The 15,199-nt window shown below is 38.3% G+C and overlaps 3 protein-coding genes across 3 annotated transcripts; 1 reads left to right on the forward strand and 2 right to left on the reverse strand.

The window, feature by feature from the left end:
* Positions 1 to 1,441: 1,441 nt before the first annotated feature.
* On the reverse strand, positions 1,442 to 4,724 carry LOC139112079 (uncharacterized). Its single transcript, XM_070672864.1, has 2 exons — positions 4,509 to 4,724; positions 1,442 to 2,857 (listed from the first exon to the last, which is right to left on the reverse strand). Exons 1-2 carry the CDS (start codon positions 4,722 to 4,724, stop codon positions 1,442 to 1,444), a joined length of 1,632 nt encoding a protein of 543 aa, XP_070528965.1.
* Positions 4,725 to 6,816: 2,092 nt separating this feature from the next.
* On the reverse strand, positions 6,817 to 7,182 carry LOC139112080 (splicing regulatory glutamine/lysine-rich protein 1-like). Its single transcript, XM_070672865.1, has one exon. It carries the CDS (start codon positions 7,180 to 7,182, stop codon positions 6,817 to 6,819), a length of 366 nt encoding a protein of 121 aa, XP_070528966.1.
* A 5,021-nt stretch (positions 7,183 to 12,203) lies between these two features.
* On the forward strand, positions 12,204 to 14,498 carry LOC139112081 (uncharacterized). Its single transcript, XM_070672866.1, has 2 exons — positions 12,204 to 12,562; positions 13,448 to 14,498. The coding sequence occupies exons 1-2, from the start codon at positions 12,204 to 12,206 to the stop codon at positions 14,496 to 14,498; spliced, it is 1,410 nt and encodes a 469-aa protein (XP_070528967.1).
* The last annotated feature ends 701 nt before the right edge of the window (positions 14,499 to 15,199 follow it).

Genomic DNA, 15,199 nt, shown 5'->3' on the forward strand with positions numbered 1-15,199 from the left:
TCCCTTCTTGCGAACCGTATGCGTATTTTCTCTTTGCGTTTTGAATTTGATTTGTGCTAAATTATAGCCGGTGTAAAATTTCTTTTGGTTATTTCGTTCCTTGCAGAGTCGCGGGTTCATCCCCGACTTCGATAATGAGCAATTTCTTGTTTGTGAATCTTGATTTTATGATTTTTCAATTTATTAAATAAATAAATTTAGCACAACTTTCATAACGTGTCTACCTTGGAAGAGTAACTTTTTTTACTTGTTCTAATGCCTTAAAATATTCAATTATTGACATGGCTATCTCGCTTGGCAATGGTTCATCCCATGTATAACTGTCGCACCACAGCGTTTGCATCCACATTTTTCCTACTATTGTTACCGGCGATATCCACCCCATTGGGTCGAACATGCGCGATATAACCGAAAGAACTGTACGCTTTGCAATCTTTTGTGGTAATGTAAAGTTTATTCTAAACTCGAACGCGTCAACCTTTGGTTTCCACGTGATTCCTAATATCTTGAGGCCTTCTCCCTCGGCAACCGGTGTATTCCACGCGAGGCCGTGATCAGACGCGTCGATCCCTGCGAGTAATTCCGGTGCGTTACTTGCCCATTTTCTCGCGCGAAGTTTACCCTTTCCTAGCAAACTCTCAACTTTTCGTCGTGTACATATCGCGCTATCCTTATCATGCGCCCCAAACAAGATATCATCAACAAACGCATTATGTTGCAGAACGCGCGCGCCCGCGGGAAAATTCTTACCCTCGTCCTCCACGAGCTGACCCATCACGCGCAATGCCAAAAATGGCGCCACCCGAGTGCCATACGTCACGATTAACAAACAATATTCTTCCATTGGCATCTCCGGTGAGTCACGCCAAAGTATGCACTGAGTCGGTACATTTCTCAAATCAATGCAAATTTGCTAATACATTTTTGCCACATCGGCTGAGAACACGTATCGATATGACCTCCAATTCAATAAAACGGTAAATAAGTCGATTTGCAACGACGGCCCGGTATACATGTGATCGTTAAAAGATGTACGATTTGTCGTTTTTATTGACGCGTTGAAAACTACGCGAAGCTTTGTAGTTTGACTTCTCTCTTTAATTACCGGGTGATGCGCTAAGAACACCGGCCTGACATTTGTCGCTAACTCACTGGGGAGATCGCGCAATAAGCACATATGATTTAGCTCTCTGTATTCTTTCATGAAATCTTTATAGAGTTTCCAATATATCGCGTTTTGGGCCATTCGGGCTTCTACTTTCTTAAACGTCATTTCCGCTATATGTTTCGATTCTCCAATATCTAAAGGTAAGGGAGACTTGAATGGAATTCTAACAATGTAACGTCCGTCGCGATCACGGGAATGTGTCTCGCGAAAGTGCTTTTCGCACCACGTATCTTCCTCAGACGCTATCGATTGCCTCGGAATGTCCTCTACTTCTCAAAATTGTTTTAACGATTCATTTAATTCGTGATTCGAAACGCAGTGGTGAGATGCAATTATAGTTTTTCTGTTTAGTTCTGATCTGCCTAGATCACATACCATCCATCCGAACACTGTATTTTGTGCGAATGGTTCTCCACGATGGCCTTTAATTAATCCGTCTACAAGTTTATCTCCGCAAAAATTAGCGCCGATCAACATGTTAATAGGATCCTCATTTGATGGATCGTCGGCCAACTTTAAATTAGCTAAGTGTGGCCATGTTTGCCGTGGCACTTTACAATCGGGTGTGTACGCAGTGATCTTTGGCAGCACCAACGCGACAGTCTCAAAGGCTTTATCTCCTTGTGCAGTCGTGGCGATACTAATTTTAGCAACCGATGAGACTGTTTCTATCTTTGTATCAACCACACCAGTAAGCGAAGTGGCGATGGGTGTGATTCTAATCCCTAACAGTTTCGCAAGATCGCGAGATATAAATGTCCATGTGGACCCTTGGTCCAACAGCGCCCTAACACGGACTGCTCGATTTTTAGGTGAGATGACCCACACTCGGGCTGTAGCTAATAATATTTGTGAGAGCTTTACTGCCTCTGCAATTAAAAAATGCGATATCGCTTGGCTTGGCATAGACATCTGCATGCCACTTGTTGACGCTGTTGCGTTTCTTACATTTTCCGAGTGTGCTTCCTCATTTGCCTTTTCGCTTGTTGACTGCTCACGATGCAGCCACGTGTGATGCCTCTTGTGGCATTTGAAACAATTTATTTGACTCTTACAATCTATCACTTTGTGATTCGGCTTCAAACAGTTCAAACATAACTGATGTTTCTTAGCTACTTCATATTTATCAGCAATGTCACTTGTTTTGAATTTCATACATTTAAAAAAAGAATGTTTTTCATTACACATCAGGCATGTTTGTCCCGTCATCGAAGTGTGATGTGATCGCACCGCATTCGCTTTTATTTTCGACTTTGAACTTGCTTGGGTTATCGATGTTATTGATTCCGTTGGTCCCCTGAGGGATTCCAACACTCTAATGCGCGCAACTAAGAAATTATCAAGTTCTTCATATCTAGGATAATTTACTTTTGCCGCCAACAGCAATTCCCAGTCTCTTTTCGTTCTGGGATCCAATGACGCTACCACACAATTTATTAAAAGATCATCATAACCTTCTCTTTGTCGTCCTAAACTCTTAAGTGCTTCCAAATGTTTCTTAATTGTGTGCCGCAATGTACTTAAACTCTGTGACGATTTAAGTTTTATAGATTCTACTGCAAACAGTATCACGTACAATTGGTGTTTCGCGGTCCATGGTCTACCGCGTGTTGAAAGAAGAAGGGTTGCACCCGTTCCACTATCATCGGGTGCAGCAACTTCTTCCGCGCGACGAAGCAGAATGTGTGGCTTTTTATACAGGTAATTAAATTTATAAAATTTATTAACATTAATAAAGTAAAATTATAAATAAAATTATTGTAGGCTTTCTTGCTCAATGTCGGAGAAATGAATTATTTCCCGAACAAATCTTATGGACGGACGAGGCCCTATTTACGCCGAACAGTATTTTTAACTCTGAAAATTACGTATTATGGGCTCGTAAAAATCCGCGTGCAGTTCGACAGGGATTCTTCCAATTTCGATGGAAGATTAACGTGTGGGCAGGAGCAATCGGAAATACGATTGTAAATATTTCGTATACATACAAATTAACTTGTTGAACTCATTTAAAAAATTGAAAAAAAATTATGTGTAATATTTTTCTTATCTATTCTCAGCTAGGGCCGTATTTTTTTCCACCGTATTTAAATGGAGAGAAATATGAAAACTTCCTGCAAAATGAATTGCCCAATCTTTTAGAAGACCTTCCGCTACAAACGCGGCGAAATTTAATTTTCCAACAAGACGGTGCCCCGCCGCATTTCTTGCTTCGCGCACGGCGAGTTTTGGATGCGCAATTTCCAGACAGATGGATAGGGCGAGGCGGCCCGATTGCGTGGCCAGCACGTTCGCCCGATATTAACGTATTAGATTATTTTGTGTGGGGCTACGTGAAATCACAAATTGAAAATGTGCGCAATCGTATGCAAGAAGAAGTGCGTGACGCGTCGTAGTCGCCTTCAGCACGATCACTCCAGAGATGGCCCAGAAAGCAACGCAGCAAATTGTTCGGAGAGCCGAACTCTGCTTACAAGCACGAGGACGGCACTTCGAACAATTGCTGCGTTGAATTTTTCACAGTGGATTAGGCCTTCCGGGGACACCACTCTAAAAAAAACGCACCGTGCTATCTACCTCCTTACAAGATGGTATGGAAACGATAGCGTTTCCTATTAAAAATAATTAAACTTGAGAAATTAATCTTACTCGCGCGTAGATGCTTTATTTCGCTCGTTTAGCTCGCGCGTGGTTGCTTTACTTCGCTTGCGCGTTGGCGCCTCGACTCGCTCGCACGATTGTCGCCGCGTCTCGCTCGCCGCGCGCGGACTCCGCCCATTCGCTTTAAGTTACTCGCCGCAGTCTGTCGCGCGCACGCTCTATTCCGCGCGTCCTAGTCGCTCGCACGCGTATTACATTTTAATTTTTATTTCAGTTAATATTGAAAATATCTTAAAACACTATAGGACTTTTCGTCTTGTTTTAACGAGATCTATCTTCTCTTTCCGGCTCCATACGTATCTTTGGGACACCCTGTATATACATTATCAATTGCCCCCATCCCTTTTCTAAATCCTGCTTGTCCTTCATTCAAGATCCTCTTTTTTTTACTTCATTCCGTAATCTTTCTTTCAGTATCATTGTGTATATCTTATAAAGTGTCGGCATTATCGTGATTCCTCTAAATTCCTCCACTTTGTCTCTTTTTCCTTTCTTTTTTACTGGCACTACTGTACCCGCCTCCTATTTATTTATCCATTTCTTTTTTTCCAAATTTTGTTACATGTTTCCCATATCCAGTCCTTATCTTTCTCCCCCCCCCATATTTTCATATTTCTCCTGGTATTCCGTCTCCTCTTACCGCTTTCTCTTTCTTTATTTTTTAAAATGTTTTTTTTACTTTTTCCTTACTCAATTTGTCATCTACCATTTCTTTTTTCTCCACTCTCCTTCTCTTTACCACTCTATAATCCACTCCTTCCATTATATTTTTGAAACATTTTTCCCATTCTCTCATTTCCATCTTTTCTCTCCTTCTTACTTCTTCTTTCTCTCTTTTCCTATGAACTCCCAAATCTGCTTCTGCATTTTTATCATTTTTATCTTTTCCACCCATCTTTCTGCCTCTTTTCTCTTTTTTTTTTACATAATTCTTTGAATTTTTCTCTCATCCTTCTGTATTCATCTCTTCCTCCCCCTTCTCTTCTCCAATTCCTTAAAGCCTTTCTTACTTTTTTCTTTTCTCTTCTGCACTCTCCATCTCATCACCCTCTTCCTTGTTTGTATTCTCTCTTATCTTGTCCCCCTTCTAGTATTTCATTAATTCTCTCTTTCGCTCTTTTCCATTCCGCCATCTCCTTTTCCTCTCCCCATATTTCCTCCTCCTTCTCTTTAAAATCCTTTTTCCCTTCTTCGTTCCATCTCCTTTTTTCTCCTTTTTTTCCTTCCCCCTTTTTTTTTCTCCCATAATTTTTATCTCAATTAGAAAATGATCCGAGTTTACCTCGTCTCCAATCTCCATTCCTTCTATCTCTTCCCATGTCTCCTCATTCCCTATTACATAATCTATTACTGATGTTCCCCTTGGCCCTTCGTATGTTCACCTTCCTTCTTCTTCTCCTTCCAATCTTCTGTTCGTGATGAACCATCCTGTTTCCTCTAGTATTTTAATAATTTTTTATCTCTTCTTATTTATTTTTTTATTTTGAAATTTTCTTTTTCTTTCCTCCTCCTTCTCTCCTTCTTCCTGTATTCTTTCCTTTTTCTTCCCCGGTCTCGCATTAAAATCTCCCCCAATTATTATTTTCCCTATCTTTTCTCCTCCCTTTATCCCAGTTTTTTAACCATTCCCATTTTTCTTCTTCTTCCTCATTCATGTATACCCCTATTAAATTCCATATTTTATTTTTTATCCTTATCTTTTCCATCATAATTTCCTCCCTTTCCGTCTCTCCCCTTCCCTTCTTCATTAACTCCATCCCTTTTTTTATTTCTATTACCATTCCCCCCATTGCCCTTCCTTTTCTATTTCTTCTGCTCGTTCATTGTACTCTCCATGTGTGCTCTCTTGGCAACTTCCTCTCTATTTCCTTCCATCTTTTTTCTTCCACCCATGTCTCTAACAGGAACATTATATCCCATTTTTTCAATCTCTTCCAAAAATCTTTGTCCTTGTTTCCTAATCCCGCCACATTCCAGAATGCTATTTTAATTTTCTCTTGTCTTTTACTTCTTTGCTCCTTTCTTTCTTCTCTCTCACTCCTCCCCTTTTCTCTCCCTCTCTCTCCCCTCATCCTCCTTCATTACTCTCCCTCCTTCTCCCCCATTCTATCCTCTACCGTTTCCTCCCTCCTTCTTATGTTGCTCTTTCTTTTCCCTCGTTCTTTCCTTCCCCCTGTTCTTCCTTCTTCCTTCTTTTCCCCCTTTCGTTTACCCAATCCTTCTTATGTTGGTTCCACCACCACCAACTACCATCAATATTAATTTTCTTCTATCCTAACCATACATTCCTTCCCTTTTCTCTTTCCGATCTTGCCATCTCTCTCAGGTTTCTTTCTATTTTTCTCTTCTCTCATGATCTATCCTCCTGGATTCATATACAGGGTGTCTCACCCCATGTGTCGAATCCGTTAGGAATAGACAGAACTCGGGTAGACAAATAAGAAAGTCCCACACCATTTTGCAAAATTCTCAATGGTTATTGAGAAAAAAATTAATTTGTCTAGCGCAAGAGCGATAAGGAAGCCACGCGTGAGTGAGCGCGACAGGCGACGGCGTCATTCCTAGCCATTCGCCTGTCACGCTTACTCGCCCGCAGCTTCCTTGTTGCTCTTGCGCTAGACAAATTAATTTTTTTCTCAATAACCATTGAGAATTTTGCAAAATGGTGTGGGACTTTCTTATTTGTCTACCCGAGTTTTATCTATTCCTAACGGATTCGACACATGGGGTGAGACACCCTGTATTTCTACCCTTCATTTTTTTCTTACTTTTTAACACTTTTATTTTTTCTTTTTTATTTCCCATCTTTAATAAAATTATTTTATTATTTTTATCCTTAATTTTTTTTATTTCTTTTACCTTTACTTCTATCTTTAATTTCTTTATTATCTCTTTTATCTCCCCATCCATATTTCTTCTGTCCTCCGTATTCTTCACTCCTTTTATAATTATATTCTTCTTTCTTTCTATTCTTTCTCTTTCTTCCATTATTTTCTCCCACTTTTCCATTTTATTCCTCGTTTCCTCGCTCTCTCATTTCTTTCTTCACCTTCTTCTTTAATTCTATCAATCTTTCCTTTATTACTTCTCTCTCTATCCTCCTCCTCTTCCTTCTTTCTCATCATTTCTAATTTCTTTTTCACTCCTCTATTATCATCTTTTAACTTCTCTATCCCTCTCTTCATCTCCTCTCTCATTTCTCTTATCATCTTTAATATTTCTCCTTCTATACTTCCCTTTTGTTCTTTTCCTCCTCTTTTATCTATCGTCTTTATTTCTTTTCTAATCCTTGTTAGCTCACTTTCCTCCTCTTGTTCTCCTTCCACCCTTTTCCTTTTTAAATAATCCTCCATCCTTACTACACTATCGCTCCTCTCTCTACCTCCCTTCAACAATCTTTCCTGTCTTTTCTCCATATTTATCTTTTATCTTTGTATGTTTTCCTCTTCTTTGTTTATTACCTTGTTCTGTTCTCTTCTGTTGTAACCCGAGACCTGTTACAACACATAATATTATTTAAAGTATTTCGGCATAAGATCTCGCAACAGATCGAAATCAGGTGATGCTGTATCAGTAATCCACCTTGAGCTATAGATAGATAAAACAAAAGGAAAAACAGTTAAGAAATTAAGTAATAATAAACAGAAGGAAATTAAGTAACAATAAACAAAAGGAGAAACAGTTGCGAGAACTTATTGCCGAAATTGATGAGGTTGCATTCATTGAATAACCGAGTTCGGCAATGCAACCTGATGACGCCGAGGCCCAACGTCATCATTAAATACTCGCGGGTCGTCACTCACGAGGCAGTGAGTAAGTGAAAACAAAAGACTGTGTGTCGTCGGATCCGTAATATCTCATGCAATGTGAGCTCGGTCGCGTGCCGTGATAAAGAGAGACCTCGCGGAGCCAAGATAGTGCGATAGCACCGGGTCGCGTACCGAGTGTGGTGAAAGGAAAAAATAAGGAAGTAAGAAAAACTGTAATCGAGAGTAAAAATTGTCTAAATATTAAAAGCCTCCCTCATTTTTGCACTAGTCCGAGGTTCCTCGAAGGACGGGCCCCGCGCACCGGCTGCGGTGTAACACTCCAGTCTTATTCAGTGTTGTTTTTTTTTCTCCGTCTTCTTATATCTTCCTCTTCTTATTCTCCTCCTTCTCTATCTTTCTTTAAATCGTTTTTCTATTACTCCACCAAACCCTTTACTTTTACTCCACTTTTTTCTCTCTTCCTCTCTCCATTCCCTTCTCTTTATTCCTATCCAGCATCTCCGCTTCCCCTCTCTTCCCTTTCTTTTTTTCACCGTGTCCACCTTCTCTCCCTCTCTTTCTCTCACACACTTTTCTTACTTACCTACTGTCTTTCTAACCTTCAACTTCTCACCTCACTTTAATTTTTTTTTAATCACTCCCTTCTTCCACCCTCACATCACACCTCTCTTTTACCCTCTTTTCCTACCCTCTTTCTCACTCCCATCTTATCTCCCTCTTCACTACTCTCCTTTTATCCTCCTCTACACATTTACTATCTAATCAAGCTACCAACACGCTGCGTTTCAGAAACAAAAGTCGATAAAGATTGTAGTCATTGTGCATGCAAAAGCTATGCAGATATGAGACGCGAGGAATCAACATGTGATGTATGCTTTTTGTGAACGAGCGAAAATCAGATAAAGCCAACAACCTTAGTCCTCAATACCCATACAGCACAGCAAAATTGTAACAATATTGCAGCAAAATTTTTCGGTAAGTTTGTAACATTGCAAAAACATTGTGAAATATTGTAACAATATTAATGTAATATTACAGCAACTATGAAATGTTCGCTTTTTGAAACATTGTAATTTAATATTGTTATAATATAGCAATGTAATGTTTCAATATTATTATACAGGGTGTCCCAGATATAACGAAGGATACTGGGAGGATAGATAGAATTGATTGAGACAAGTAGAAAAGTTCCGTACCATTTTGCAAAATTCTCAACCGTTATTGAGAAAAAAATTAAAATGTATAAATTGTATAGGCGTAAGAGCGACAAGGAAGCTGCGCGTGAGTGAGCGCGACAGGCGACGGCGCCATTTCTAGCCATTCGCCTGTCGCGCTCACTCACGCGCAGCTTCCTTGTCGCTCTTACGCCTATACAATTTATACATTTTAATTTTTTTCTCAATAACGGTTGAGAATTTTGCAAAATGGTACGGGACTTGTCTCAATCAATACTATCTATCCTTCCTGTATCCTTCGTTATGTCTGGAACACCCTGTATATATACAGGGTGTCCCAAACCAGTGTATTTTATTTTTAATGGTAGATAGAACGCGTTGAGAAAAATCGAAAAGTTTAATAGCACTTTATAAAATTCTCATTCGTTTCCGAAAAAATTAATAAAATATTAATAGATAAGAGGGACAAGGAAACTGCGAACTGTGCGAGCGAGAGACAAGCACCGGCGAGTATTCCGAAGAGAATGGGCGGAGTTAGCGCGCAGAGAGTGAAGCGAAGCAACGATACGCGAGTGACACAAAGCGACGATACACGAGCGAAGCGAAGCAACGATACGTGAGTGAGGCGAGGCGACGATACGCCGGTGCTTGTTTCTCGCTCGCACGGCTCGCAGTTTCCTTGTCCCTCTTACCTATTAATATTTTATTAATTTTTTTGGAAACGAATGAGAATTTTACAAAATGCTATTAAACTTTTCGATTTTTCTCAACGCGTTCTACCTACCATTAAAAATAAAATACACTGGTCTGGGACACCCTGTATATTTAATGTTTATTAATTTAAATTAATAAAATGCGACTTTTACGATTGCAATTATTTATTTTTATATTAGAAATGCAAATATAAACTATATATAAAGAAAGTATACTTTCTTTAATTTAAAGGTGCCGCGCTTTTTATGCTTTGCGCGCCTTTATGTTTTGTGCGCCTTAATCATCATTAGATAGAGGAGGGGAATGACTATAATAAAGAGACTAGAATAAATGCTAATGACAGGAAGATTAGGTTAGTATTAAGATTCCCTTTGTAATAGAATAACCTAAAGAGTTAGAGTGAATACAAATTATAAAAGTTCAGAGCGATAAACTTTAATTGTCGTTTCTTTGTTTTACAGGTAAGGTTGTAAATAGTGTACATAATAATTACTAAATAACAAATAAAAACTTTTATTCTCTTTGTTTTACAGAGAAACAAATTTTAGTTTATTGTCTTACCCTACATAAAGATTGTCTTATATATTTCTATAGAATATTAATATATAAACGTACGTGTTAACATGTGAACAAAATTATGTAATAAAGTCTTTCTTTCCTTAACGTTACATCCAAAAATAAAATTCGCGCTTTATCTAAAACTTAAGTGTTAGGCATACAGGAAAAATTCTATATATTTATTTATTAGTATTAATTTCTTCTTTGCACTCTTACACTGGCTTGTGCAAGCCACTTAGAAGCGTAGTCAGCAAAATCACTTTCTGTAATATCATCATAAAGAATACGAACAGCTTCTGAAATATAAATAATACATTTGTTAGCATCAAAACTAGTAACAAAATATAAAAAATAATATATTTGCGAAACGTCAAAGACTCTCAACGCGGCTTTTTATCGAAAACCTCCACTCCTTCTGAAGCCAGTGACCAAAAGCCTAAAAACCAGAATAAAAAAATACTTACGTATCATCAATTTAGAAATCTCTAAATCTTTAAAAGGTTTTTTGTTTTTCTTTCCCGTCCAACTAAAATTTGTGGCCAATTTATCCGTGATAGCTGTCTTAAATATATTTCTCATCATAATGTGTGCATTATTCCCTCCAACCAATCGAAAAATAGTTAACTAAAAAATAATATTTAATAATATTTCTTTTCTTTGTCGCACAGGATTCATTTAAATTTTGGTTTTCTTTGTACATATCTATTTTATGTTCTAAATTATTTATTTGATATATTATTTTATTTTATTTTGTTAACATTTATTTCTTAAATTCTGAAACAAATAAAATATTTATAATAATTAATATCTATAATTCTCAGTATTCTATTTTTATTTTATTAAAATCCTCTGTTACCATGAGAATATAAATTTTCATATTGAGCATGATCTTTTGTCATAGAACTCATAGGCGTGTTACTTAAACCGATGTTTAATTTGTCCTCAGTAAAATCTAAAAAATATTTAAATTTGAAACTTTTTTTACAAGTATATATATTTGGGATCTCACAGGTTCGCGGGTTAGGAAGCGCGCAGGGAACACAATAAAATACCCAAGAATAAAAATTAATGAAATATAATTTTAAACTCAATAAAAGAAAATTACAAGAAAATTACAAAGTAATAAAGAACGGTAAGATTCGATATAAAACTAGTCGCGTGTGCGAGGTACGACTTCTGGTGCTGGACTGACGCTCCGACGCGTCGCCAGCAGAGAAGTACAAAGGAAGTTCCTTTGTGGTTTATCAGCCCTTTGTCTTTAAGACGGGACTTCCCGGTGCATCATCCAGGAGATGATGCAACGCTGCGTCAGCGGAAGCTGACGAAAGAGCTCCCGTTGCCAAGCCGGGCTGTTGCTAGGCAAGGGAGACAATGGGGAAGATAGCACGGCGACTTAGAGTCATAAAAAGCGATATCTTTCGTCACGGTTTAAGGGGATCGACGCCGCGCAGACGGACAGATTTATGCGAACGATACTAACACCCAATAAGAGACAGGCCCAAGACGAGACAAAAAATTCAACTACGAATCAGAAACGTCACCTAATATCCGCGAAAAACTTCCGTCTAGGACAGGAACGAGCAATCGTCGGTCAGTCGGTTTCTGGGTCTCGAGAGAAGCGTCTCGGTGTTATGGTCGCAATATAGCGGTTCGAAGCGATTCTATAAGTGCGATATTAATAACTTTAATAAGTTATCACAAAGTATAAAATCGAATTGAGATCACATCTCATAACGAGTCTTCTTACGCGAAAAATTGTGAGATATCACAATGCGGGAAGAACTCTAATAAACGGTGTTGCGAATGAATATAAATCACAGACAATTCGCGTACCGAATAACTATAACGAAACTTCGTCGACGAGTGTTGTATAAAGAAATTAAAATAAAACAGACTATAAGAACATTGTGAACATTAATTTTGTTGACTTTGACTATAACACATTTGGTGCCTCCTGTGAGGTCTGTGCACAATCAAGACCTCTGATTCACAAGTATTACGAACGGGTTCGTTAGACACTGATCTAAGGCAGGACGTAAGACGGCTCGACCACAAGGCTAAGCAGATTCATTCCGTCGCAAACCGTAAGGACGTCATCGTCGTCGAAAAATAAGGACAGTACTTAATTATATATTTTATTACATCTAACACGTCACCATGCCGGATAGGATTCGTTTCATTGTTCAAAAACGCACATCATTGAAATTACAAATTACGAATTTGTCAAATTTATTTGAGAAAGGGACATTGTCCAACGCTACGTTAAAGTTACGTTTAGCCCGTTTAACAACACTTTATAACGCGTTCGAAGAATATCAAGATGAGCTAGCATTACTTGATCCCAACGATGTGCATACAACGGAATTTGATCAAATTCAAGATCGTTTTTACACGTTAGCCGGAAAGATTGATGAAAGTCTAAACGCGACGGGCCTAGATAACGCAAGCTCTAGCGGCTCTAACAATGAAAATCAGCATCCAGCTTCCAGAAACGGCAAGTTTGACATCAGATTCACGTAAACGGAGAATTAAATTACCCAAAGCGCCGTTACCTACGTTCGATGGAAGTTACGAAAAATGGCTTGATTTCAAAAATACGTTTCACGATATGATTGGCTCGCAGACAGATTTATTAGATCTCGATAAATTGCATTATTTGAAATCGGCACTCACGGGCGACGCGGCGAATAAAGTTACAATGTTTGCGGTAAACAAATTAAATTACGGAAAGACATGGGAGCTGTTAGAGCGTGCCTATGAAGTTAAAAGGAAATTATCACTCATATTCTAGAAACTAAATTACCTAAACAAACGGCAGAAAAATGGGAAGCAACGCTCGAACGAAACGAAGTACTAACCCCCGACAAATTATACGAATTTTTATATAAAACTGCGGTAAGCGCGTCAAAAAAAGATCGTCTCAAGGCTTCCGACGGCGAAAAGAACAAATTTGAACCGGCATCTAAAAAAAGGAAATTTCTTTCTACAAATCGAGCTTTCATGGTGAATACTTCAAAAAATTGTTTTATTTGTAAAACTAAACAGCATCCATTTTATTTTTGTGACACATTCAAACAAATGCCGGTACAAAAACGGATCGATACAGTCAAAAGCGCAAAGGTTTGCTACAATTGTCTAAACAATCATCGTCAAAGACCGTGTAAATATTCAGCTTGTTCACGGTGCCACAAACGTCATAACACTCTTTTGCATATAGACAATTATCCGTCTGGTAATTGTTCCGACATAAAACAAAAAAAAGAAGGAAAGGAAGCATGACTATATGATTTAGTTGATAAAGAAAAAACATGTCTTTCCGCGATATCAAATAGGCTATCTTCACATCTGTTGACAAGCGCGCAAGTTTATATATACGACGATAAGCATAAAAATTGTATTAGGGGTCGCGCTTTATTAGACACCGGCGCTACTGCAAATTTCATCACTGAAACTATAGCAAAACGGTTAAAATTACAGACAGAAAAACATAAATTACCAATTAACACGATAAATTCCACGGGCACAGTATCAAAAGGAATAGTACGAATAATGATACAATCCATACATAACGATTTTTCAAAAGAATTAACTTGTTTAACAATTCCGGTGATTTCAGATTTAATTCCGTCCGATACTTTTCCACGAGAATCAATAAAAATCCCTGCAAATTTAAAACTAGCAGATCCAGAATTTTACGTTCCCGCTGCCATAGATTTGTTTTTGGGATCGGGTGCGACCATGTCGTTATTTTCCGTCGGCCAGGTTAATTTGTCGCAAGACCGTCGCGATTTATATTTACAGAAAACTAGACTGGGCTGGGTAGTCGCCGGGGAAACGTTCGAACGAAATAAACCACACACGTCGACATGTCATTTAACAAATTTAGAAAACTTGATAACTAAATTCTGGACAATTGAAGAGATTCCGATAGACAAACCAATATCGAAAGAAGAGGCAGATTGCGAAACATTTTTTACAAAAACGGTATCTAGGAATCATGACGGGCGTTATATAGTGCATTTACCTTTTCGCGAATCAAACAAACAACTCGGAGAATCTCGGTCCATAGCAATTAAACGTTTACTAACATTAGAACGGAAACTTAATATGAATCTTACTTTAAAACACGAATATACACAAGTAATCGAAGAATATAAAAATTTAAAACATATATCTAAGGTAGAAGATATTGACGATAATGGTTTTTACATGCCTCATCACGTCGTAATAAAAGAATCGAGCAACACCACGAAAGTTCGAGTCGTTTTCGACGCGTCGGCTAAAACGAGTAACGGTCAATCGCTTAATGATATTTTAATGGTAGGGCCGACCATTCAAGATACATTGTTTTTACATTTGATCCGTTTTCGCACTTACGAATATGTCATACTAGCTGACATCGAAAAGATGTACAGACAAGTACTGGTAAATGAAGAAGATCGTCGATACTAACGCATTCTTTGGCGCGAGGGCGGAAAGATACAAACATACCAATTAAATACTTTAACGTTCGGAGTCTCATCATCACCATTTCTGGCAATACGCGTATTAAAACAATTAGCTCACGATAAACAACAAAACTATCCGCGAGCGGCCGAGGTCATTAAAAATCATTTATACGTCGGCGACTTATTATCTGGAGATAACACCATTGAAGGCGCGCGCGCGATTAAAGACGAAGTAATTAAATTATTAAAACGAGGCGGTTTCAACATTCGTCAGTGGGCATCGAACGATCGACGTGTACTCGATAATTTGTCTGATGAATATTTACATAAAAACTTGATATTAGACGCAAGCTTGGCATTAAAAACTTTAGGTGTTACGTGGAATCCGCACGATGACAAAATTCATTATACCATTCATCCAATCAAAATAAACGGTTCATTAACTAAACGAAAGGTTTTATCCGAGATCGCAAAAATTTTTGATCCATTGGGTTTGATGGGCCCGATCATATTATTCGCGAAAAAAATCATGCAGGATATCTGGCGATCCAGAGTCCATTGGGACGAATCTATCTCTCAAGAAAGCTACACCGAATGGACGGAGTTTGTTAAACAACTGAAAACTATGCATCGCTTTCATTTAATCGCAAAGTATCGGTATATAACAGTCGCGATATTCAAATACACGGTATTTGCGATGCCAGT

Source organism: Cardiocondyla obscurior, linkage group LG26, assembly GCF_019399895.1.
Source record: "Cardiocondyla obscurior isolate alpha-2009 linkage group LG26, Cobs3.1, whole genome shotgun sequence".
NCBI lineage: Eukaryota > Metazoa > Arthropoda > Insecta > Hymenoptera > Formicidae > Cardiocondyla > Cardiocondyla obscurior.

What these genes read in the sequence shown, in the direction of transcription:
- LOC139112079 (XM_070672864.1), bottom strand. Translation starts at nt 4,724, where the DNA reads ATGGGTGGAAAAGATAAAAATGATAAAAATGCAGAAGCAGATTTGGGA. An exon ending in ACAAATTGAGTAAGGAAAAA is followed by an intron (nt 2,858 to 4,508) that starts GTAAAAAAAACA and finishes CTGTATAAAAAG; the next exon opens with CCACACATTCTGCTTCGTCG.
- LOC139112080 (XM_070672865.1), bottom strand. Translation starts at nt 7,182, where the DNA reads ATGGAGGATTATTTAAAAAGGAAAAGGGTGGAAGGAGAACAAGAGGAG.
- LOC139112081 (XM_070672866.1), top strand. Translation starts at nt 12,204, where the DNA reads ATGCCGGATAGGATTCGTTTCATTGTTCAAAAACGCACATCATTGAAA. An exon ending in AAGTTTGACATCAGATTCAC is followed by an intron (nt 12,563 to 13,447) that starts GTAAACGGAGAA and finishes AAATTGTATTAG; the next exon opens with GGGTCGCGCTTTATTAGACA.